The following is a 23841-nucleotide window of genomic DNA, read 5'->3' as shown; positions in this document are numbered from 1 at the left end:
TGAAATTTGGTCCATGTAAAATTATTTTTTTTTTCCATATTTTTTTTTTTAAATTTGTAACAACAAAATACCTCCTGTTTTAAATTCCTAACTGATTGATCCTTAATTTTTGCTTTGTTCTACCGGTTTTTGGTTCACAAATTAATTAAACCTACCCAAATTTGCTTACTTCCCCCACACACTTTCCCACAAAACCTTCAATTGATGTTGTTAATTTCTTTTATGTATAAACGAAATCCAAAATTGTTATTGAAAAAACTATTGAACACAAAAAACCAAAACAAAAAAAAAAAAACAAAACCAAAAAAATCGTAAACTAATCATAACAAGGTGGGCACTGGCACCCTACAGGAATCATTGGATATGGGTTTTCGAGAGGAAGGTGCTTTGGAATTGCGTAGCTCAACAGAGGAATTGTATTTTATGGATCCGGCGCATAAGAAGGAAGAGGAAGCCAAATTGCAGCAATTGCTGCAACAGGTGAGTGGTGAAAAGATTACTTAAAAAAAATTAAATAAAACAAATAAACTAATATAAAACAAAATAAAATAAAATGAAAAAAAATAAAATAAAAAGAAATTAAATGAAATAAAATAAAATAAAATAAAATAAATTAAATAGAAGAAAAATAAATAAATTACCATATAACCATATTTGAAAATAAGAAACAAAAATAAAAAAAAAATCATTCAATCTAGTTGTGTAAGTACTATGGCCCTGTGTTATTTTTGCAAGTCGAAAAAAATGATACATTTCCTATTCGAAATTGAAGTTATCGATACTGGATAGTTATCGATACCATACAATATCTGCACAAAACATGTGATTTCCATTATACTGAAAAATATTAATACTAAAATAGAATAGAGTCACTTTGTATCGGAAAACTGCATGAAATCGATTGCAATCTAGTACTGTATATTGCATAGCCACAGTAATAAGTGCTAAGATGAAACAGAAAATTATTGGTTATCGTTAATTATGAAGCATTCATAACTCAACTGTATTAAACCATGTTTTTATTTGGAGCAAATCTAGATTTGCGAGGAGATTTCGGAAATCTCGTGTTTTGCAACGAGGTTTCCCATACATTTTCAATGTGAGCAATTTTGATTTGCAGCAAATCTCCTTCCAAATTCAAATGCAACACTGCGCTTGCATTGAATACCGGTTATAATTGGGATTTTTGGGCAGCACTTTTTCGTAACATCTGACAATTGTTATTGAAATTATAAAATTTAGTACTTGTTTAATAAAATCGTTTCACAAACGTAATTGCTGACCGCATTGTATATGCTGAACACAATAAATAAATATAAAAGCGTCACTGTTGACAAATAAAAACCGCATAAATCGTAGTGGAAACGGATTTTGGAGATTATCTCAAATCAAGTGGATTTGGGCTCTAGTGGAAACATGGTTTTAGCGATAATTACAAAACTCGAATATTGGAAATGGAAATAAGTAAGGAAAATAAAGATAACATAGGGTACCTATTAATACGTTTTCCCTTAAATAGGTGAACATTGAGAATGGTTGGCATTGCTATCTCTATTTGACCCGCTTTTGGTCAAATTTTTTATATAGACAGGACAAAATTATAGCTAGTGTAGTCATAAAAATACGTATCAGACAAAATATATATATGGCATATTGCATATTCTTTATCTGAGCCGATTTTTCTATTTCTTGGCCAAAAGGTAATGTTCAAAATTTTTTTAACAATCTGAAAACAAGTCATAACTTTACTAGGAAACAAGTTAAAGCATGCTAAGTGCGATTCGGACCATAATTTAACTGAATTGCGCCCTCTAAAGGCTGAAGAAATCAAGACCCAAGATCGGTTTGTATGGCAGATATATCAAAACATGGACCGATATGGCCCATTTACAATCCCGACCGACCTACACTAATAAAAAGTATTTGTGCCAAATTTCAAGCGGCTAGCTTTACTGTTTCGAAAGTTAGCGTGCTTTCGACAGACAGACCGACGAACGGACATGGCTAGATCGACTTAAATGCCATGAGGACCAAGAATATATATACCTTATGGGGTCTAAGATGAATATTTCGAGGAGTTACAAACAGAATGACGAAATTAGTATACCCCCATCCAATGGTGGAGGGTTAAAAAATATGAAACAGATAGATGGGTATACACAGAAAAAAATCACAAGAAAATTTTCAATTAAAAATTTAATTGAAAATAAAATCGTTTTTAATTAAAAAATTAATTGATTGAATCAATGTTTAATTCAATATATTTTTTTTTTCAATTACAGTCGTGATTGAAATTCTTGTCATTTTCAGTTAAAAAGTTAATTGAATCTGAAAATTTTTTCAATCACAAACTTTACTGAAAATTTTGTAATTTTCAATTAAAAAACCAGTAAGGAGAGGCAAAAGTCGGGTGGTGCCGACTGTGTAATACCCTACACCTACTCTATAAGTACAAAGTGGGAGCTATACCTAAATCTGAACCATTTGCTATAAAATTCACCTAAGAGTCATAGGAAAATCCTTTCTGCCAAACTACGGCCAACAAATGAGCACTCAAAGTCGGATGAACATATGGGAGCTATATGTAAAACTGAACCAATTTCGACTAAATTCTATAGATGTTGTAGTCATCGGGGAAAGCGTTGTACAAAATTTTGCCAAGATTGGTCAATAAATACGTTTGCAGTGGTTCTAGAAGTGAAAATCGGGCGATATACATATATGGCAGCTATATCTAAATCTGAACCGATTTCTATGAAATTCACCAGTAATATTAAAAATCGTAAGAAAATCTCTCCCGCCAAATCTCCATAGAATCGATTAAGAATGAGCAATTTATTGTAATATTTCTCAAAATCGGAAGAACATATATATGAAGCTATATCTAAATCTGAACCGATTTCGACCAAACGTCTTAAATGTTGTGGAAATCGTCGAGGAATGCGTTGTACATAATTAATTTGGGAAGATTGGTGAATAAATGCGCTTAAACTGGCTGTAGGAGTGAAAATCGGGCGATATATATATGGCAGCTATATCTAAATGTGAACCGATTTCGAACAAACTTCTTAGATTTTGTGATAGTCGTCGAGGAAAACGTTGTACAAAATTTTGGCAAGAATGGTCAATAAATGCGCTTGCAGTGGCTCTTGGAGTGTAAATCGGGCGATATATATATATATGTGAGGTATATCAAAATCTGAACCGACTTTTCTAAAATTCACCAGTAATGTCGAGAGTCAAGATAAACCCCTTCCAGCCAAATTTCGGGAGAATCGGTTAACAAATGACCACATTATTGCAATATTAGTCCAAAACGGACGAACATACATATGGGAGCTATATACAAATCTGAACCGTTTTTTTCCGATTTCAATAGGCTTTGTCTGTTGGTCAAAACAGATGGCTGTGCCAAATTTGTAGACGATCGGACGAAAATTGCGACCTGTAGTTTGTACACTAAAATAAAAATCAGTTTCAATCACGATATTAATTGACCCAATTTATTTTTTTATTGAAACTGATTCAATCACGAAATTGATAATATCAATCACCGTTTTTGAACAAGTAATTAAAAAAAATTTCAATAAAAAAATTGCATAATCACCTAAAAAAATTATTGAAATTGAAAATTCTTTCAGATTAATTGAATCAAGTAATTTTTTAATTGAAAATTAGAAATATTTTAATCACGGCTGTCTTTGAAAAAGAATCTTATTCAATTAATTAAATGAATGAATCAATTAATTGTTTAAATGAAAACGATTTTTTTTATCAATTAAATTTTTAATTGAAAAAAATTTATCGATTTTTTCTGTGTATCGTTCTACCATAGAAGTGCTGAAAGGTATAATCCACAGTTCATTAGCCGAAGCTTCGTTTACCAAAAACAAATAGTGGAAAGGCCCCATGGACAAATAGGAGAAAACAAACTTATTAAATGCCATACAATTTTTTTTAACATTTTTGTAAGAAAATCGAACCTTAAATCTTGATTGTATTAAAAACATTACAGTTTTTTAGGACAAAAATGTATAAACGTCTGTTTTAATTATGTTTGTATAACTTGAAATATTAATTTCCCTTTATTACACACCAAATCGAAGTCTTTCAATACAAACGGCTAACATTCCCCCTCCTCCTCCTCTTTCTAAACGCTTTATATAATTTCCCTAATGATATCATTTTGCAACAACTTTTGACATGTGAAAATGCTATGTAAGTATAAGTGGGTCATAAAAACCTTGGCCATGTAGCCTTCTCCGGTTTTAATCAAATCACAGACACAGGCAAGACCTTGGGCCATGATAACCAGAACAGAATAGTGTAACCAAACTTAATTGAAAATTGTTTTATACGGCTACAACGACAACAGCAACAGCGAAACAGCCGCTGTGGTGCATTCATTGTACAGAAAGAAAGGATAATCATATTATAAGAGGCCTCCCTGAAGTACAATGACAAACACTCAAAGAGATTTTAAGAGAGAGAGAGGGCGCGAGAAAGAGAGGAGAAAATGTAAAAGGGAAAGTAGCAGAAGACCAAAGTGGCGGGTGAGACAAAGCAACAGCAAAGTGAGGTGCGACAGCCATTGGAAATGCAACCATAAGAAAAAACTATTCTAAATGAATTGACAGAAAGGATGCTGCTCTGTGGGTCTATAGATACAGAGCGCACACACTCACACATTGAAGAATGAAAGACATCTGCTTGACAGCACCAACCAGCCAATTCACTTATCTCTCTTCCCCCATCGCAATGCCTTGGCAATTTATGAATATTGAAAACAAAACACTATAGCATTGGCATCAGTATATGTGTGTGTGTTTGTATGTGAATAACATGAAAGGGAACGCCATTTAATTTTTGCTGTATTTCGAAGTGAGGGATTCTCTCTTATTACTGGGGAAAACAAATGCATGCTTGCATATGATTTTTGAAGTGAATCTGTCAATTGTTTTCTGCTTGACACATGTTGCCTATATTTACTCGTGAATAGTAGCTATGAGGTTGGTGAAAAAAGTTGCGAGCTTAAGATAGAAAATTTAAAAATTTTGTAGTTTTTGTTGGTAACTTGATTTTTCTATAATCTCGGGTATACTAATGGTGATATTTCGCTATTCCATTTGTAACACCTCGAAATATTTGTCTAAGACCTCATAATGTATATATTCTTGATCGTCATGACGTTTTAAGTCGACCTAGCCGTGTCCGTCCGTCTGTCTGTCGAAAGCACTGTAACTTTCAAAAGCCGATACTCTTTTGAAATCGGTCCGGGGCAAAGAACTAGACAAACGCGATCCATCGTGGAGGGTATATAACGCACGGTCCGACTTAACATAGCACGCTTTTACTTGTTTACTTAGGTTAGATTAGGTTGCTGTCACGAGAAGTTTAGCTGAGAGCTACCGTCCACAGGCTGCGGATAGTGGAATGCTCCATACGGAATAGCTGCAACTGCAGTCGCGGACAATCAGCGATATCGAGTGAAGAGTCTCAGTACGAGACCGAATGGCACCGGCTTTTACTTAAATACTGAGTGCCTGTGATGCTCGATATGACAAGGCCTTTAGATAACTTATGGCCATCATGTTCCCGCGGCGATCGGTCGTATAGACCCGAACGAGCTTGCTCGCTTATAAGAGCTTAACGAGGATCGCCACATACTCATGCAAATGTGGCTAAAACATCAATAACGTACATTGTGATACTACAGTAGCGACAGCCCTGACCTCTGATGGGAATCGAACTTACGATCGCAGCACCGGTAATCCGAACATACAGCCAACTTGGCCACCAGGGCGAGCTACTTCTAATACTAAGCTTAAATTAAATATTCTCTGAACTCTTCCGACAAGATCTTACCGAAATCGTTGCGAATTCTGTTTGATTTTCTGAGGGATTTTTTTCCGACAGTTCGGAAAGAGTTCTGAGGACGTCCAGAAATCGTTGTAGGAGCTTTTTTGAATGTTTTGTCCGACGGTTTGAAAGGAATTCTGACCGATTTCTAAATTGCTTATCTGGAGGAATTTTTTCCCGCTGGTTCTGAAAGAATTCTGAACGATATCTGATCATCTTGTCGTGCGGAAAGACTTCTGAATGATGTCTGGACTGTTTGACTATAGGAATTTTGTTCTGACAATTTTGGATATCTTCCGACAGTTCGGTAGGAATTCTGAACGATGTCTGCACCCTGTGTAGGATGTTTTTGTGTTTTTTGTGCTTGCTTTTTCATATATTTTTTGTTTGAACCGTTAGAAATTTTTAATACGACAGTTCTGATGCAATTCGGAACGAATTCTGAACTCTATGTCGGATTTTTTGGTTCTTGTTTTTGTTGGCACATTGTTTTACCGGTAGAAATTTTTACCCACAGTTCGGAGGTTATTCTAAACCATATCTGAACTTGTGGTGAGAAGTTTTTGTGGTTTTTGTGATTGTCAATTAGCAAATTTTTGTTTGTGAACCGTTGGATACCACCTTAGCACAGAGCTGAGTACCTGGCTTCGAAATCTGGCGATAACATCAGAAAAAAATTTTTCAGTCGTGATTATTTCATGCTGGTGACATTTGTAATGTACTGTGCCATGTAAAAACTTTTCCCGTTTGGAGTTGCCTATAAAAAGAAGAAGATGGGAATGTTCAAGAGCAAGTTTGCAATTTGAACCGTCAGAAGTCATAACCACAACTATAAATTTCCTTCCAAATTTCCCATAATTTTGGTTAAGAATTTTATCAGAATTAAGTGTCGGCAAAAACATCGAATCACCCTCCGAAATTTCGTTCCGAAGTAGTGTCAACCCCTCCATACATTTTTCGTTAAGTATTCGTACAGTTTGCCGAATCTTCGTACAGACTTTTCTAAATGTTTGGTTTACTGGGTAGCTGTTAATGGTTCTTTGGGGCGTATGATTTTTATTAATCATCTTTAAATTATTCATACGCACCAATGCACCCTAATATAGGGACAAAATATAGTGGGGATAGAGATAATTTTACGAAATTTATGATTTCTTTGCAAATCTTTTAAATTTTAAATATGCAACAAAAAATCTATATTTTTTTACATTTATACGGCCTTAAAATAGGTTCATTTGACAGTTCTATAAAGAAAATCTGCCAAATAAACCTGCTTAAAAGCTGCATTAAGTTTTTGTGAATACCGCTGATAGTGTTTTGAAACTTTAATCATAGACTTTCTAGTTGCTTGCCTTTTCCATTTAATATATATGTGGTTTGGAAATATTTCTAATTATCCTTTAGAAAATACTAGTTCATATCGACGCTTTAATAACCAACTTGTGGACACTCTAATATTCAGACTAACCCTCTTATCGCGCTACTAGAAATGCATATAACTGGACTACTGAACAATTGCAAAAGCTGTTGCTATTATCTGTGTATGTCATGATGGCTGAATGATGTTGATGATGACGATGAGTGTGTCATATTAAGCATTTAAATGCAAAAATGTCGCAACGATATCTCGGCGAATACGAATCGAATTGAATTGAAACAGGCGCTGTGGTGTTGCTGCATGACTGCCTGACTGGCTGGCTGACTAACTGTCTGTACGTTTATAGTATAGTTGCAAAGACAAACTGCTGTCACAATGATTGTCAGTGACAATAATCGTGTTTTTGCTGGGTATGTGGCGGTCCAACAAAGACCACCACCATGCAATTCAGTGGGGCAACCTACATGTGAAAATGTAGCGAGTGTTGACAGTTGATGGTGTTGATATTGAAATTGAAATATCATCATTAGCAATAACATTAAGAGTTTGCAATAAATTAATTTCAGCCTTTACAAGGCTTCCCGAACACACTCCTTGGCAGGGATACATATAAGCCAAAGGATAATTAATTGCAATGAATAAATAATTGTTGTTTTTTTTTGAAATTTCGTTCCCCAACATACTTCAGGGGAAATGAGTAACAAAGGCGAGGAAATTAATATGTTAATTGAAAAATCAATAACATATTTCAATAATTAAAGTAATTGGGACATGCAAAGAACAAAAAAAAACAACTAAATATGAACAAAAGTTAAAATTTTTCATAAAAACTATTTTATTGGTGGTTAAGGAAAAATAACCCAAAATAAAAAATAGATCATATCGTCTTTAAAACTGGTGATATTGAGCTGAAATTTATTCAATTGCGACAAAGTTTGGAATTTTGTTGTTTTTGTTTTGAATATTTTGATATAGCTGCCCTTTAGACGAATCCTTCGATCCTTAAGATCCCAAGTACATAGAAGTCGCATATATTTGCCGATTTTGTTGAAATTTCCAAACGGCAAGTAAGGTGTGGACCCTCTATGCCCACATAATATGGTCTAGTTCGAACCCTATTTTCATTTAGCTGATTTAGGGTCGGGAGCGCATAGAAGGCGGATTTAATAACACGATAGTGAAGTAGTGGGTGACACTGAGCCCCTCGTTAACCATGCCGAATATACTCCAAATGAGGCCATATTGGTATATGGCAGCCATATGGGACGAAATCGGTTTCAATCACTAAATTGATTGATTCAATTAATTTTTGAATTAAAACTGCTTCTAACACGAAAATGATAATATAAATCACCATTTTTAAAGGAGTAATTGAACAAATTTCCAAATAAACAAGTTATAGTCCGATTCGGACCATAAATGAATGCTGAACATTGTAGAAGTCATTGTGTAATTTTTCAGTTCATTCGGATAAGAATTGCGTCTTGTAGGGATTCAAGAAGTAAAATCTGGTGATAGGTTTATATCGGAGCTTTATCAAGCTATTGATCGATTCATTCCATATTGGACACGTATATTGAAGGTCATGAGAGAAGCCGTTGTACAAAATTTCAGTTAAATCGGATGAGAATTGCGCTCTCTAGAGGCTCAAGAAGTCAAGACCCAAGATCGGTTTATATGGCAGCTATATCAGGTTCTATACCGATTTACGCCATACTTAGCAAAGTTATTGGTAGTCATAATAAAACACCTCGTGCAAATTTTCATCCAAATCGTACGAGAATTGCGCCCTCTAGAGGCTCAAGAATTCAAGACCCAGGATCGGTTTATATAGCAGCTATATCAGAACATGGACCGGTTTGGCCCATTTACAATACCAACCGACCTACACCAATAAAAAATATTTGTGCAAAATTTTAAGCAGCTAGCTTTACTCCTTCAAAAGTTAGCGTGCTTTTAACAGAAAGACGGACGGACGGACATGGCTAAATTGACTCAGAACGTTGAGACGATCAAGAATGTATATACTTTATGGGGTCCCAGATGCATATTTCAAGGTGTTACCAATAGAATGATGAAATAAGTATACCCCCATCCTATGGTAGAGAGTATAAAAAGTTGCATATTCAATTAAAAAAATTATTGAAATTTTTGGATTTAATTTTTTAATTGATCCAATTAAAACCATAATAGTATATGGTTTAAGGAAAATTTTAATTCATGCATTTATCGATTGATGATTAATTAATTTTTTAATTGAACATTTAAGAAAAAATCTATCACAATTGTGATTGAAAATTCTTAATTTTTAATTGAAAATTGTACAAATTTCAATCAAGACTGTTAAAAAAATCATATTCAATTAAAAAATGATTGAATCAGTTAATTTTTTAAATGATTGAATCAATTATTTTTGTTAATGAAAACAATTTTATTTCAATTAAATTTTTAATTGAACATTTTAAGGCGATTCCGCAGAAAAGACTCCGTGGGTTCACAAATCTCCAAGAAATTTGGTTTTCTTGTATTTTTTTGGTAGTGGGTATCCAAAGCTCGGCATGTCTGAACTTAATGCGTTTTTATTTATTTCCTAATTTTTCCTTCAAAAGAAAAAGTAATTTATAAACATTACTTTACCAATCCTTTTAAATTTCCATTAACTTAAAGTAAAATGCATTTGGAACTTTTCTCCTTTTATTTGCCTTCATACTTCTGGTGTGCAATTAAATCTTTGTTTTTTGCTCAACATTAAGACAACAAGAACTTTACTAAGTATCTGATCAATTATGGCACTACATATACATATAACTTTGTCTTTTTTTATTTTTTTGTTATGCTTTCTGGTTGAAGAAGATAGGAAAAATTCAAAACGTTTGCAGGAAAAAATCTCTTCAACCGAAGTGACCCAAATAAAGTGAAAAACAAATAGACAAAAAAAGAAGCAAAAATAATCTTAATGGAAAATACAACGAATGGGTTTTTCCCAGCACATGAGGCATAAGCACAAGCCAGAAAATATTGTTGGCCACCAAGCCAAGTTTTATGGACAGAGATAGATGCAGGGAAATATAATCCGTACAGAAAAATTGGGAATGAAAAATACATTTTCATAGAGTTATTTATTTAGCTTTCTTTAGTTAGCTTTTATTTTTTATTTATAAGGTTATTAGATGTAATACTAACTTAATTTTACTATATAAAATGTCTAAAAGACATAGGAGCGTATGATATATATTAATAGGAAATGATGGAGTGCGTATAAGTCATATAGACATGACAAAAAAGTATACGCAAAATACATTTCAACATACAACTAGTTTAGGTGTAGCAACGTTACACAACTTGATGTAATCTGCATTGGAACTCCACTGTAAGGCCAAAATTGCATTTTCGTAACATAGGAACAAACCAAAGACTATGGTGGAGATCGAACACATTTGGGGTATGACAAACTCTGATATACTAAAAACAAGTAAAAACGTGTTAAGTTCGGGCATTACGAACTTTGGATACCCAGCACCAAGGATATAATAATCATTCTTTTTATACCCTCCACCACAGGATGGGGATATACGAATTTCGTCACTCTGTTTGTAACACCTTGAAATTTGCGTCTGAGACCTCATAATCGTCAAGTCATTTTAAGTCGATCTAGTTATGTACGTCCGTCCGTCTGTCTGTCGAAATCACGCTAACGTTCGAAGGAGTTAAGCTAGCCGCTTGAAGTTTTGCACAAATACTTTTTATTAGGGTAGGTCGATTGGGATTATAAATGGGCCAAATTGGTCCATGTTTTGATATAGCTGCTATATAAACAGATCTTGGGTCTTGACTTCTTGAGCCTCTAGAGGGCGCAATTATCGTCCGATTTGACTGAAACTTTGCACTTGGTGTTTTGGTATCACTTCTAATAACTGCTCTAAGTATAGTTCAAATCGGTAAATGTTTCGATATAGCTGCCATATAAACCGATCTTGGGTCTTGACTTCTTGAGCCTCTATAGGCCGCAATTCTCATCCGGTTTGACTGAAATTTTGCACGTAGTGTTTTGGTATCACTTCCAACAACTGTGCTAAGTATGATTAAAATCGGTTGATAATCTGATATTGCTGTCATATAAACCGATCTTGGATCTTGACTTCTTGAGCCTATAGAGCCCGCAATTCTCATCCGATTTGACTGACATTTTGCATGAGGTGTTTTGTTATAACTTCCAATAACTGTGCTTAGTATGGCGCAAATCGTTTTATAACCTGATATAGCTGCCATAAAAACCGATCTGGGATCTTGACTTCTTAAGCCTCTATATGGCAGCTATATCTTAATATAATCCGATTTGAACCATATTTGGGTCGGATGTCGGTAGGCTTAAAACAACTCACTGTTTTAAACTTCAGCGAAATTGGGTTATAAATGCAGCTTTTATGGGCCTTAGGCCTTAACCGGCAGATCGATTTATATGGCAGCTATATCTAAACATAGTCCGATTTGGCCCTTTCAAGAACTTAAACTGCGTGCAGCAAAAAGACGTATTTGTGCCAAATTTCAGGTCAATATCTCAATTTTTGAAGGCTGTAGAGTGATAACAACAGACGGACGGACAGACAGACACACGGACATCGTTAAATCGTCTTAGATTTTTACGACGATCCGAAATATATATGCATTGTGGGCTCCGAAATGGATATTTTGAGTGTTGCAAATGGAATGACTAAGTGAATATACCCCTAATCCTATGGTAGTGAATATGAAAACCTTCATCAAATATCTATCAAAAATGTAAATGAAACTTTTCAACCACTGTTAAAAGCTATTTTTTAATATTTATAAGAACAATTTTTGAAACAAATTGAAGCCATTAACTATGGGTTACTTCACATGACATATCACCTAAAATAAATTTTATTAATTGAATTACTTTATCATTAGTCAATGGACATGGATGGCATACTAACGTTATCAAATTGATTGATTTTTGTAATAAACTTACACATTTGCCCACTCCCTCTCGCCCTCTCTCGCTCTCTCTCTGACACAAAACCACCTTTACAATGTTTTGTCCCAGTTAAAAGTTTTCTATGGCTTTCATGTCCATATTTGTTCCATACAATTTCATTAAGAATCAAAGAAAAATACTTTTCAGTCTCTTTTTGCCCCCTAAAAAAAACATTCCCATGTAACTGACCTATTTGAAAATGTCAATGTATAGTCAGTGACTTTACCGTTATTTTGGTATATAAAAAAAACAGACAACTAAACACAAAGATAGCACAGCGACTCATGTTGCTACCATAACAACCTGAAAATGTCGACAAACAAAAACAACTTTTTTTTTAAATTTAAGACAAACGACACTCGTTACATGCCACACAAAACTAATGTTTGTTCTATTTTTAGTTAATTCAAAGTCCACACAGACTCTCTAGTGCTAGCATGCAGACACAAACATTGCCTTAACAAAGTAGTGTTGTAGCCTCGAGAGGGAATAAAGGGCTGTATTGTGTTTAAAAGCCTTGCAGAGCCCAGGAGAAGAGATGATAGCTTAAGTATGTATATAGAGGGCGGCTTTCCTTGGCCATTTCCCCCCGAAGAAAATACCTTGGCATGATATGTCATTAGAAATAAAGCAAATGTTTGCCTACTTGTTGCATAATTATCCGCATGGAATAGGTTTGTTGGTTGGTCCAACAGTGACAACTATAAAAAAAAATAAAGATACAGAAACCTTTGGCCACGATAAATTGCTGACATTATTATTCGTTTGCCTTGCCATCTTGTTGTGGTCTTTATACCAAAGAAGATAAATGGAGAAATGAATACACTTCTCGGCAGCTTTAAGTACAGCATGTTAATCATAAATTTTATATAGTCTATTTAAGGCACTCAAACCAAGAGAGAAAGAGAAGCCAAGATTGTATTTAAAACCTGTGATTAAACGTAATTAGAATGCTCCTTGCCATTGGTGGCGTATGAGAGATAATGTTTAAATTATTGTTAATTATGCGCCACAATGTACCCACAGCACACAGGGGTATTTAAAATAATTTGGCCATTAAAATGTTGAAGATGAAATACAGCAAGCGTCTTTTCGTTTTGCATTTGTCACCCAGCAAAATCATAGACTACTGGCGAGCACTGAGCGCGTATGAGCGATAATAATGAATTAATATCAATTATATGTCAATTGAGCAAAATGCTTTTTTTTATACAGAACGGGCGTGACCCAAACCCCGATCTAAGCTCCATCACACCATCACATTATGAGTCAATGTAGTAATATTCGTTCATTGCCTCTAAAACACTCTTAACCATCGGATTGGGTTCTTCTATCGTCGTTTTGGGGAATTTTTGTTTAACTATTGGGACAAATTTGGTCTCAAGAAATAACACCCCATTTTTCATAATGCAAAAACATTTCTCATTATTTAAGGCCCACTGTCACGTCGCACTGCCCGCACGAGGTTGTGTATAATATAGAGGAATCCTTCGATGCCACGACGTACACATTGGCGGTTTGCATTGGCATCGAGGGGGCGTTCAACAATGTGTGGACCGACACATTGATCCAATCCTTAAACCAGTACTGTGTAAACCGGGTCCTCTGAGACTGGATAAACCATATCCTAAGGAACAGGTGGATAAATTGCGGGTCCCATGACATAAAAATACGGGAGAAAGTGGTAAAGGGCACGCCACAGGGGGACATTTTATCGCCACTCCTAACATATTACCGATGTTGACTGAAGAGGAATTTGAGCCCGTCTGCAACGCAGAAGATGCTTTAATACTTCTGAATGCTAAGTATCCGAATCAACTATGTAGAAGGACAGATTGCATACGACTAGGCTAGACCCAGAGGTCTCAATGTTAACCCAGAGAAGACTGTAATCTGCCTGTTCACGAGCAAAACGATAGAGGGTCAATTTAACGCACCACTCTTCCTCAATAGAACGATTTCGATATCTGACAAGGTCAAATACTTAGGAGTGATTTTGGAAGGGAAACTGAATTGGAAGTGTCACATTCAGGAGCGTAATGAGTAGGCTCACAGATGTTGGGTATTATGTAAAAGGGCAGTAGGTTCGAAATTGAGCCTGAATGCGAAGATAGTCTACTGGCTCTACAGGAGCGTAAATAGACCAAAACTTACTTATGCCTCAGTTGTTTGGTGCAATGCGATGAGGAAAAAGTGCAACATAAGGATAATTCAACAGGTTCAAACAACATGTTGTCTTGGCATAGGCGGAGAGATGAAGACCATGCCCACTAAGACACTGGAGACTTTTCGAGATATCCGAGCCGTAGGTATGAGGCAGCCACTGCGGCTATGAAACTTAAGGCAATGGGAAAATGGATAGAGGATTGGAGCAGGTCATGCCGTTGCGCCATAATCGAGTCGATGCTAGGAAACCTGGATGGAATAGAAGAGGTTTTCAATCGGATACGTGAGATTATACTTGAGGTCTAGTGCAAGAGACTGCTGTCAGAGGCACAGTCTTGGATTGATGGAATTCTGGTATTGCCATCTGGAAGATCATACCATATATTGGGTTGTCCAAAAAATAATTGGGAATTTTTCATATAGTCGGCGTTGACAAATTTTTTCACAGCTTGTGACTCTATAATTGCATTCTTTCTTCTGTCAGTTATCAGCTGTTACTTTTAGCTTGCTTTAGAAAAAAAGTGTAAAAAAAGTATATTTGATTATAGTTCATTCTAAGTTTTATTAAAAATGCATTTACTTTCTTTTAAAAAATCCGCAATTACTTTTTGGGCAACCCAATAGATGGTACAAAGCTATAGTACAGAGTGGACCTGTTGGGTCTACATTGAGAATCCACGGACTGAGATAAGTTTTTGACTGCCAGACCATGATACAGTCCTGCAGACGGGGATCCGGTCGATCATGTATCACGGAATGCGTGAGATGGTGTGATGTTAAGCCGAGGTCGTCTGAGCATCCTTATGGACAGTAAACTGGCCTTCAGGGTAGTAACAAACACAGACGGTAAGGACACTTCTAGTCTTGGAGTGTAAGAAGATTTGCGACTTCTCTGAGTATGGAACGATCCTCATCGTTTGGTTGCCGGGTCACAGCGGATTAAAAGGCAATGAAAGAGCCAATAGACTTGGTTAACCCGAAGTGTTTCAGGGCGACGCAGTCCGAGTTAAGGGCGTGGGCGACGAATGTAACACTGTGGGAGGGTCAGCAAATCAATCGGTAGGACAAAAACCCCCTATGGAGGACGAAACCCCCTTGAAGAGATCCGGATCATGAAAAGGCAAGGCTTTTAATGAAAGGAAGTAAGAAGGAGGTCAGTATAGCTCTCGAAAAGGGACACATAGGACTTATGTAAAAGCATTGTGGCAAGTGATAGCATGTGTAGGCAAGCGGGGGAGATGATGAGACGTTGGAGCATTTCCTATGTCATTGCCGGGCTTTCGCGGCTACCAGACGTCAGAACTTAGGTGGGGACCCAATACAAGACATGAACCAACTTAGGGGCGAGATACCTCATATTTGGGGTCTATTTTCATTTTCTGCTTGAAAGTGCTTTCATGACATCCCCACTATGTATGAGAGAAAATTTTTCGATATCAACTTTGAATTTAAAAATTTTAATGAGAAGAAATAAGAGCTATAGATAAAAACAAACATTCACAGAGGAAATTTCTAGTCTTTTCCCAAAAAGTACATCTCTACATCTCTTTGCGGCAAAAATATATACATTTCTCAATGTGACCTCATCAAGAATGACTACAATAGCCATTCCATTAGTGACATTTCTCATTTTGATGATTACAAACCGAAATGATTTCTAAGAAAATAAAAACTCATTTTCAAATAAACCTCCATGCGTGTAGAAAGATAATCCCATTCATGATCTATGCACATACATTGATGTGTGCTATATATAAACGTAGAAGTTTTCCTTTACACTTCCATAGATAGTCTACCACAAACAGGAAGTTTAACAAAAGAAATGCAAATGACTGCATGGAAATTTGAGAAACGGGACACGGAAAGTATGTCAAAGGGTTATGCGTTATAGAAAAGGGTTGACAGCATTTAATTCACTTGCTTTAAACATAGGCAAATTGAAATTCTTTACCGAAAGCGAATTATACATGAATTATAGTGAATTAATTTTATAAAGAAAATTAAAATTCTAATCATAAAAAATGGTCGCTTCATTCGTTAGGAAAATTCCATAGTTTCGACGGACGGACAAAATTATTCTTAATTAGTCTGACAAACTTAGATAATTTTTCCGATAACTAACAAACGGAAGCGGTACATTAATATACCCTGATTCGATGTTCAAGGGACTATTTATTTATTTCGTCTATGGATTATAATTAATATATTATGAGTTGACCACGGTGCGTATAAGTAACAAAAATTTCTGAGTACCACATTGCGTATGATTATTTATAATTTTTACAAAATTAACTAGGCCAAACCGCCTGCAGCTGAAATCAAACCAAATTTTATTTCTCTTAGGAAACCAAATATTGCAGTTTAAGAAATAAACAAGTAAAATTTTGCTAAGTTCGACCGGGCCTTATCTAATATTCCCTTCACCATGGATCGTAATCGTCAAGTTATTTGCCCAGTATCTCTTTATGGGCAAACAAAGGATAATGGATAAGAATTGCTATGCTATTTGTGCTATATCATGTTATGAACCGAATCGGGCCTTACTTGGTTCAGCTGTGGGAAGTCAAAACTTCATGTCTTCAATCACTTCATACAAAATTTCAGGCAAATCGTATGATAAATACCCCTTCTAGAGGCTCAAGAAGTCAACAACCGAAATCGGTTTATATAGGAGTCATATCAGGTTGAAATCACGCTACAGTCTTTAAAAATAGAGATATTGAGCTGAAACTTTGCACAGATTCTTTTTTTGTTCATAAGCAGTTTAAGTTAGAAGTTGGGCTATATCGGACTATATCTTGATATAGCCCCTATATAGTCCGCTAAGCCGATTTAGGGTCTTAGGCCCATTAAATCCACATTTATTATCCGATTTTTCTTAAAATTAGGACAGTGAATTGTGTTAGGCCAGTCCTGATTGACCTAGATCGGTTCAGATTTCGACATAGCTGCCAAATAGACCGATCTCTCGATTTAAGGTCTTGGGCCTATAAAAGGCGCATTTATTGTCCGATTTTGCCAATATTTGGGACAGTGAGTTGTGTTAGACCCTTCGGCATCCTTCTTGAATTTGGCTCAGATCGGTACAGACCGATCTCTCTTGGCCCCATAAAAGCACATTTATAATCCGATTTCGCTCAGATTTGACACAGTGACTTATGTTAGGCTTTTCGACATCCGCGTCGTATATAGTCCAGATCGGTCTATATTTGGATATGGCTAACAAAAAGATCAATATTTTATTCTACAAAATTGAACAATGACTTGTACCCATTAGACCACTCAATCTACATGTCTAATTTGGTCGGACCAAATTTTGATAAATCTGCTATGGGGGCATAAATTATACATTTTCACCGGATTATGAAGAAAGGTGGTTACATATATACCCGAGGTGGTGGGTATCCAATTTCGGCCCGGCCGAACTTAACGCCTTTTTACTTGTTAATTTTGTAAATGGGACGTGCGGCTTAAAATTAAGAAATTGAGAAAAAAAATAAAATTAATACTAAAATGTGTAGGATTATTTGTAATTTTAAAGGTAATGGCCCCTGTAGCAAAAATTTTATACTTCTCAAAAGAAAACAATCTTTTGAAAGTCTATTTAAGTAAAATTAAGAAATATCCAACCTTGATAAATGGTTGAGTGTCCTACATACGGAACCACGGAAGTTGGTATACCATCATAACTATGTTGGGAGATTAATTAAATTAAATTAACCTATGGACTGTGGTGCGTATATGTGACAATCAATTATAAGTAACACAAGCCGTATGATTATTTTTAATTAAAAAATAAAAACAAAAATAATCGAAAATTTTTGCAAATGAATTTTTTTGAAAAACTAAGTTAGTGTACCCTCATTCAATTGTGGGGGGATTAATAAATAAAATGTGCCTATGGACTATGGTGCGTATAAATAATAATTATTTATATGTACCACATTGCGTATGAGTATTATAAATTTTAAAAAAATGTGCTAGTGATAAAGGCCTGCAGCAAACTACGAATTAAATTTTTATTTCTCAAAACAAACCAAACTTTTGAAGCTTGTAAAAATAAAAAAAAAATCTTAATAAAAGATTAAAAACTTATATTTTGAATATTCAATAAAGAAATTATGTAAAATATAAGAATTAACTTAATATTTTAAACTTGCAGTTGAAGGAATATTTGGAGGTGTGTAGCACAATGTATTTGAAAAACATATCCCTTAGAGATCATTACGTTTCAATTATTGGATAACAAACTAATTATTTCTCGTAATTAAGTAATTAAGGACAAGCTAGCTGTTGATCTTTCTCTAAATCCCATTAAAGTAGTTAAAATAGAAATAAACACCATTTTGGGTCATATTTTTCTTCCTAGACTTTGGTAATCAACAGTAACATGAAATAGTAAAAATTGTAAATAAAAACCCCCAAAAATTGTTGACTAATCAAGTTCCATTTCTTTTTCCATTTTTTTATTTTTTCTCCCCCTCTCTTTTGTTCTCTTTTCCGTTATTCATTGCAGGCCAAACGTTCATCGCCGCACATGTTCAAAATTGAAGATCATCAAACATATTTGCAACAACACCAACGCAAAGACTCAGCCAGCTCAGAGGTGGCTGCTTTACTTTGTATCTCTGGTCGCACCAGCCGCATCTCCAGTGTTGGCAGTCAGGGGTCGGCTGTAAGTCGCCTCTCTGCCGTTTCGGGAGTTTCACGTTCACCATCGCCACATCGCATGCTTTTGGAGACTTCATTTTGTGGCCCCAAGCCAGTGGAAACCATCATTGGTGTAAGTGTGGGTTCGGTAGCCGATCACCCGGCCACAGCGCTACTCGAACAGGTGCTGCTGGCCCGCAATCAAGACACTACACAGGCTATATTAGCCGAAGGCATACAATTGGAATCATCGCCCAAACGTAGACCACCCACCTCCTTGACGAATGGAGATGCTAAGCTGACGGCCAAAATTAAAGCACAAAACAAGCCCGAAACACGAGATGTCAACGAAATTTCTGTAATGGGTGCCCAGCGTGCCGCCACCAAGAGCCCCGGTCAGATGATAGTGGGTAAGACCCCCAGTGGTACCGAATATATACGTATTAACCTTAAGCCAGACCATATGTACGACGACCAAGGTATTGCGCCCCATGAAAAAGTAGTAGAAGCTCCCGATACTCTTGTCCCTGTATATGCTCGTTCGCAAACAAAACCTGCCTCTCTGTGTCTAACACAAAAATCTAAAGGAGATAATCTTTTAACACCCACAGTGAGTCCCAAGCCTTCGCGTAAGTCAAAGGACCATGGTAGTCGCTCGCCTTCCCCGGCTACCGTTTCGGTTTCCCGGAAATCTTCGTTCAGTTCGTTATTCCGTTTTGGCGGTGGGGGCAAGGATTCGCCTGACTCGCCGCGCGATCGAGCGCGACCACGCAGCAAAAGCAAAGAACGTGGTCAAACGCCCCAGTCGCAGAATCCCACACCCAATAAGCAGAAATCGGTATTGGCCATATTCAAGCCGGGTAAGCGAGGTAGCTCGGCGGGAGCCGAAAGCACCAGGGCATCGAAGTCATCATCACCCATAGATTCGCACGAAATGCAACAGCTCCAGCCCCGAAGTAAATCGCAGACGCCTGTCGTTCAGTCGGCAAGTGGCTCGAGACCCAATAGCCGCCTGCGGTACTATGACGACCCGGTCGATGGCTACATACACATACCGCTGCACACGCCACCCGAAGAGAAGGAGGCACGCAAGATATTCCAGAACATCCAAAGCCTTAATACTTCTGCTGCTCCAGTTTTTACTGCTCCCTCGACTACACCTGTTCCGCCTCCGGTCATGCCGGAGCCAGTGAAGCTTCCCCAGGCCACAGCCATAACCATGAGCGACTTGCAGGCCGCTGTTAAAAATCTAAAACCAGTAGGGGCCCGAAAAAACTCGATATCGGGGGCACACGTGCCCCCGGCCCCTCCACCACCTCCACCAGCAGCAGCAGTGGCGGAAACAAAGGTTACGACAATAGTCACGCAACAACAACGCGCCCAGGTTCCCCTTAGGCACATTGAAAACCTCGATGCCATACACACCTTGCCGCAGGACGATGATAGCAAGGAGCGCACCTGGAGTCTAGAAGTTAATCGTCACAGCTCCCAGGACTCGCAAGAGACAGTGGGCTCGGGTGAGAGCTATGCGAGCGCCATACGGGTTGCCACCCAAAAACCCCAATTGGCCGAAGTCAAGGAGCATGTGGTCCAGGAAAATGGTATCGAAGCTGAAATCCATCGCCTTCCCTCCGTGGAGAGTACCACCAGTGCGGCTGATGTACGAGTGGTCGAGACTAAGGCCACCATCAATTCGGCAGCCATGCTTGAGGGAGATGCCAGCACCAAGGAGAGAAGAAAAATCCTATTCACTACTCGCCTGGGTTCTGGCAGTCAAGATCTGATATTTGCCACTCAGTTCAGTATATCGAAGACAGATAGTGTGTCCAGCCACATGTCCGAGAATACCCAGGACACTTTGTCGGCAGAGTCCAACAATGACAACTTGCGGAGACAGAACACCGTCATAAAAAAGTCGCCCGAAGAAGGCCCATCGGATCAACCGCAGATGAGTAGAAAGGATTCCTTTAAAATTGAGCGCAAGGATTCATTTAAAATGTCTCGCAAAGACTCTTTCAAAATGGATCGTTCGGAGCCAAGAGAAGAACTCGAACGCAAGGAATCGTTTAAAATCGAGCGCAAGGAGTCTTTTAAGAAATCCCCACAAGCCATAGCACAAATCGAAGAGCAAAGGGAAATCTTAAAGAAATCGGAGACCCGAGAATCTCTGAAGAAGCAGGACTCCTACGAACGCCAAATGATGATGGGTCGCAAGAAGTCAGTGTCCACGTCAGAAGATGAAATGAAAAAGAGACCCACCTCGGCCTCAGGTCCTCCCGTGGTATTGCGCCGCAAGCCTTCCTCTGGCGAAGAATATGCCAAAACCCATCAGTCTCGCTCAACCTCGGAGGATGACAACGAAGTTGCCTTGGCAAATCATCGTCATTCGAGGTACCTAGAGAACTTTGATGTGCGTAAGAAGTACCACGAAAATGTCCAGGGGCCGCCTTTGCCACGCAAACCCCGACGACAGAGTGGTGGTCAAGATAATAACCCACCTGAAACTATTCAAACCTCCCAGGAGCTAACTAAAGAGCAATATCAACGTAAACCACAACCACAGCTGCCTCAACCTCCGCCACCCTCTACAGATCCTACCCCACTACCCTCACCATCCCGCAGGGAGACGGAAACTACACCCATTCCACATCAGCAGACCGCTGAGCCCCGCTCACAGTCGCAATCTCCCGTAGATAAGGCCCGACAAACACCACCCAAACCACCGCGAACCTCCACTCCAACGCGGCGTTCGCAAGCCGCTTCGCCCACAAAAACCTCCTCGTCCTCGGTGCACACATCATCTGCGACGGCCACGGGTACTCCCTTGAAGAAGCCCTATGCACACATCGATCGACAATCAGTGCACTCTACCGATGAGCCTGTCGAATCCTCGGAGTCCGAACGCGATTCCGACTTGGCGGCGGCGGCAGAGTCCAAACGCCGCCATCTGGCATTGAATGTGGGATGCATTGAAGATCACGAAAGTACCGGTTTGGTGTCCCAGGAATCGTTTGACGACGAGCTTCCCTACATACCCACAAACTTGCCAGAGGAAAAGGGTCAGGTGGTGCCTCTCATACCCATGAAGGAGAGGGCCAATATGGAGCTCAAGACATGTCCAGTGGAGAGGCCACGCTCTACCACTCCTCTAAATCCTTCCCACTTAGAGGAGTACTGTGGCATTGTAAACACTCCAGATGCTACGCATGACTTCCCAGGCGTGGTGCCAGTGCGAGGGGAGAAACTGCGCATTAGCTTGCCACGCAAGGATTCCAAAAAGGACATACAAAGCAGCAAATCCCCCAGACGTATATCGAATGCCAGTGGCAAGTCTTGGTTCGAATTCGCCGAGGAGGGTCTTAGAGCAACTGCAGCCCATCTGGAGCGCAAGGATTCCAACAAACAACTGCTGCAACAGCAACAGAAGCTGCCATCCACCGCAGCAGTGGCGGTTCGTGAGTCACCGAAACAAAAACAAGAGGTAACAAAACCTAAAACTCCAACCACCAAACCTAGAACTCCGACACAAAGAAAACTCTCTGGTCATTGGATTGACTTTGAAAATATTCCAGAAAAACGAAAACCCCCCAAGAAAATAACCACCTTGCCAAGGGACAGCACCAGTGGGAAGACCTCCTCAACTCGATCCGCGGCTCATGGGAAAACTCTGCCGGGCAGCGGCTCTGGCAGCGGAGGAAATGCCAGCGCTGCCTTCACGACACACCAAGCATTCGAAGCACAACACAAACCCCCACCACCGGATGTAACAGCCACAGGAACTGCAACCACATCAACGGCATCTACCAATCAATCGACCACAGATGGCGCTGGCACTCCCCACTATGACTATGTGAAACCAGAAGACTGCCAATGTGAATGTCATGAAACCAAAACGAAAGAAGCACATGCCACCGGCTCCTCCAGCACCACTGGTCCAGCAGGGGCTACACATTGCACTGGCACTGCTGCCGCGACATCAGCAGCAGCAACAACAACAAGCAACACTACTAAAGCACAACAGGGTGTAGATCTCTTGCAACAGGGTGAGGATATGCTACCACTATTGAGTCAGGACTCCCATGATGGCATCGAACCAAGGTGAGTAACCACTGATTGAGAGAAATATTTTCTTAAAGTGAATGCTAAATGGTTTCTTATGCTAGCTGTATTAGTTTGTGAGTGTGTGTGAGTGTTGGTTGTTACCTTTTCAAAAGAGAACCAATTCGAACCGGGAATGTATGTGAGCGCTTGAGTGTTCATTTATTCTATTATTTGTCAATAATTTAATTTGATATTAAACTAAATGTTGGTTATTTTGTTAGGCCAAGAACGAAAAATTAACACAAAATAGGCCGAAAAACACGCCCATACCAAATTTAAAGACGATCGGATAAAATTGCGATCTGTAGTTTGCACAAAAATTAACATGGACGGACGGACATAGCTAAATCGAATCAGAAAATGATTCTGAGTCGATCGGTATACTTATCAATGGGTCTATCTCTCTTCCTTTTGGGTGTTACAAACAAATTCACTAAGTTTTAATACCCTGTACCACAGTAGTGGTATAGGGTATAAAAATCCATGGGATTTATTGCTACACATTAACATTTTTATACCCACTAGCATAGGATAGGGCGTATATTCATTAAGCCACTCCTTTTGGAACACATCGAAATATCCATTTCCGACCCTACAATGTATATATATTTCGGAACGTCAAAAATTCTCAGACGATTTAACGATGTCCGTGTCTCTGTCCGTCCGTCTGTTGTAATCACTCTAGAGCCTC

At 38.2% G+C, this 23841-nt stretch overlaps 1 protein-coding gene across 8 annotated transcripts in view; it reads left to right on the top strand.

Moving 5' to 3' along the window:
• LOC106093130 (serine-rich adhesin for platelets) overlaps positions 1-23841 on the top strand; it is a 74759-nt gene that overhangs the window by 40394 nt on the left and 10524 nt on the right. For 4 of the 8 annotated variants that reach the window (XR_001222303.2, XM_013260135.2, XM_013260178.2 and 1 more), the window contains exons 3-5: positions 331-480; positions 18562-18579; positions 18916-23147. Coding sequence is in view for 7 of the 8 variants with exons in the window: in XM_013260135.2 (XP_013115589.2) it covers positions 331-480; positions 18562-18579; positions 18916-23147 (4400 nt within the window). In the remaining variant the exon portion in view is untranslated. Of the gene's footprint in view, positions 1-330; positions 481-18561; positions 18580-18915; positions 23148-23841 lie in introns of those variants that run through there. The other 4 variants (XM_013260183.2, XM_013260150.2, XM_013260160.2 and 1 more) reach the window with 4 other exon arrangements.

The sequence above is a fragment of the Stomoxys calcitrans genome, chromosome 4, assembly GCF_963082655.1.
Source record: "Stomoxys calcitrans chromosome 4, idStoCalc2.1, whole genome shotgun sequence".
NCBI lineage: Eukaryota > Metazoa > Arthropoda > Insecta > Diptera > Muscidae > Stomoxys > Stomoxys calcitrans.
Note: the sequence above shows the minus strand (reverse complement) of the source record. Positions and strands in the feature narration are given on the sequence as shown.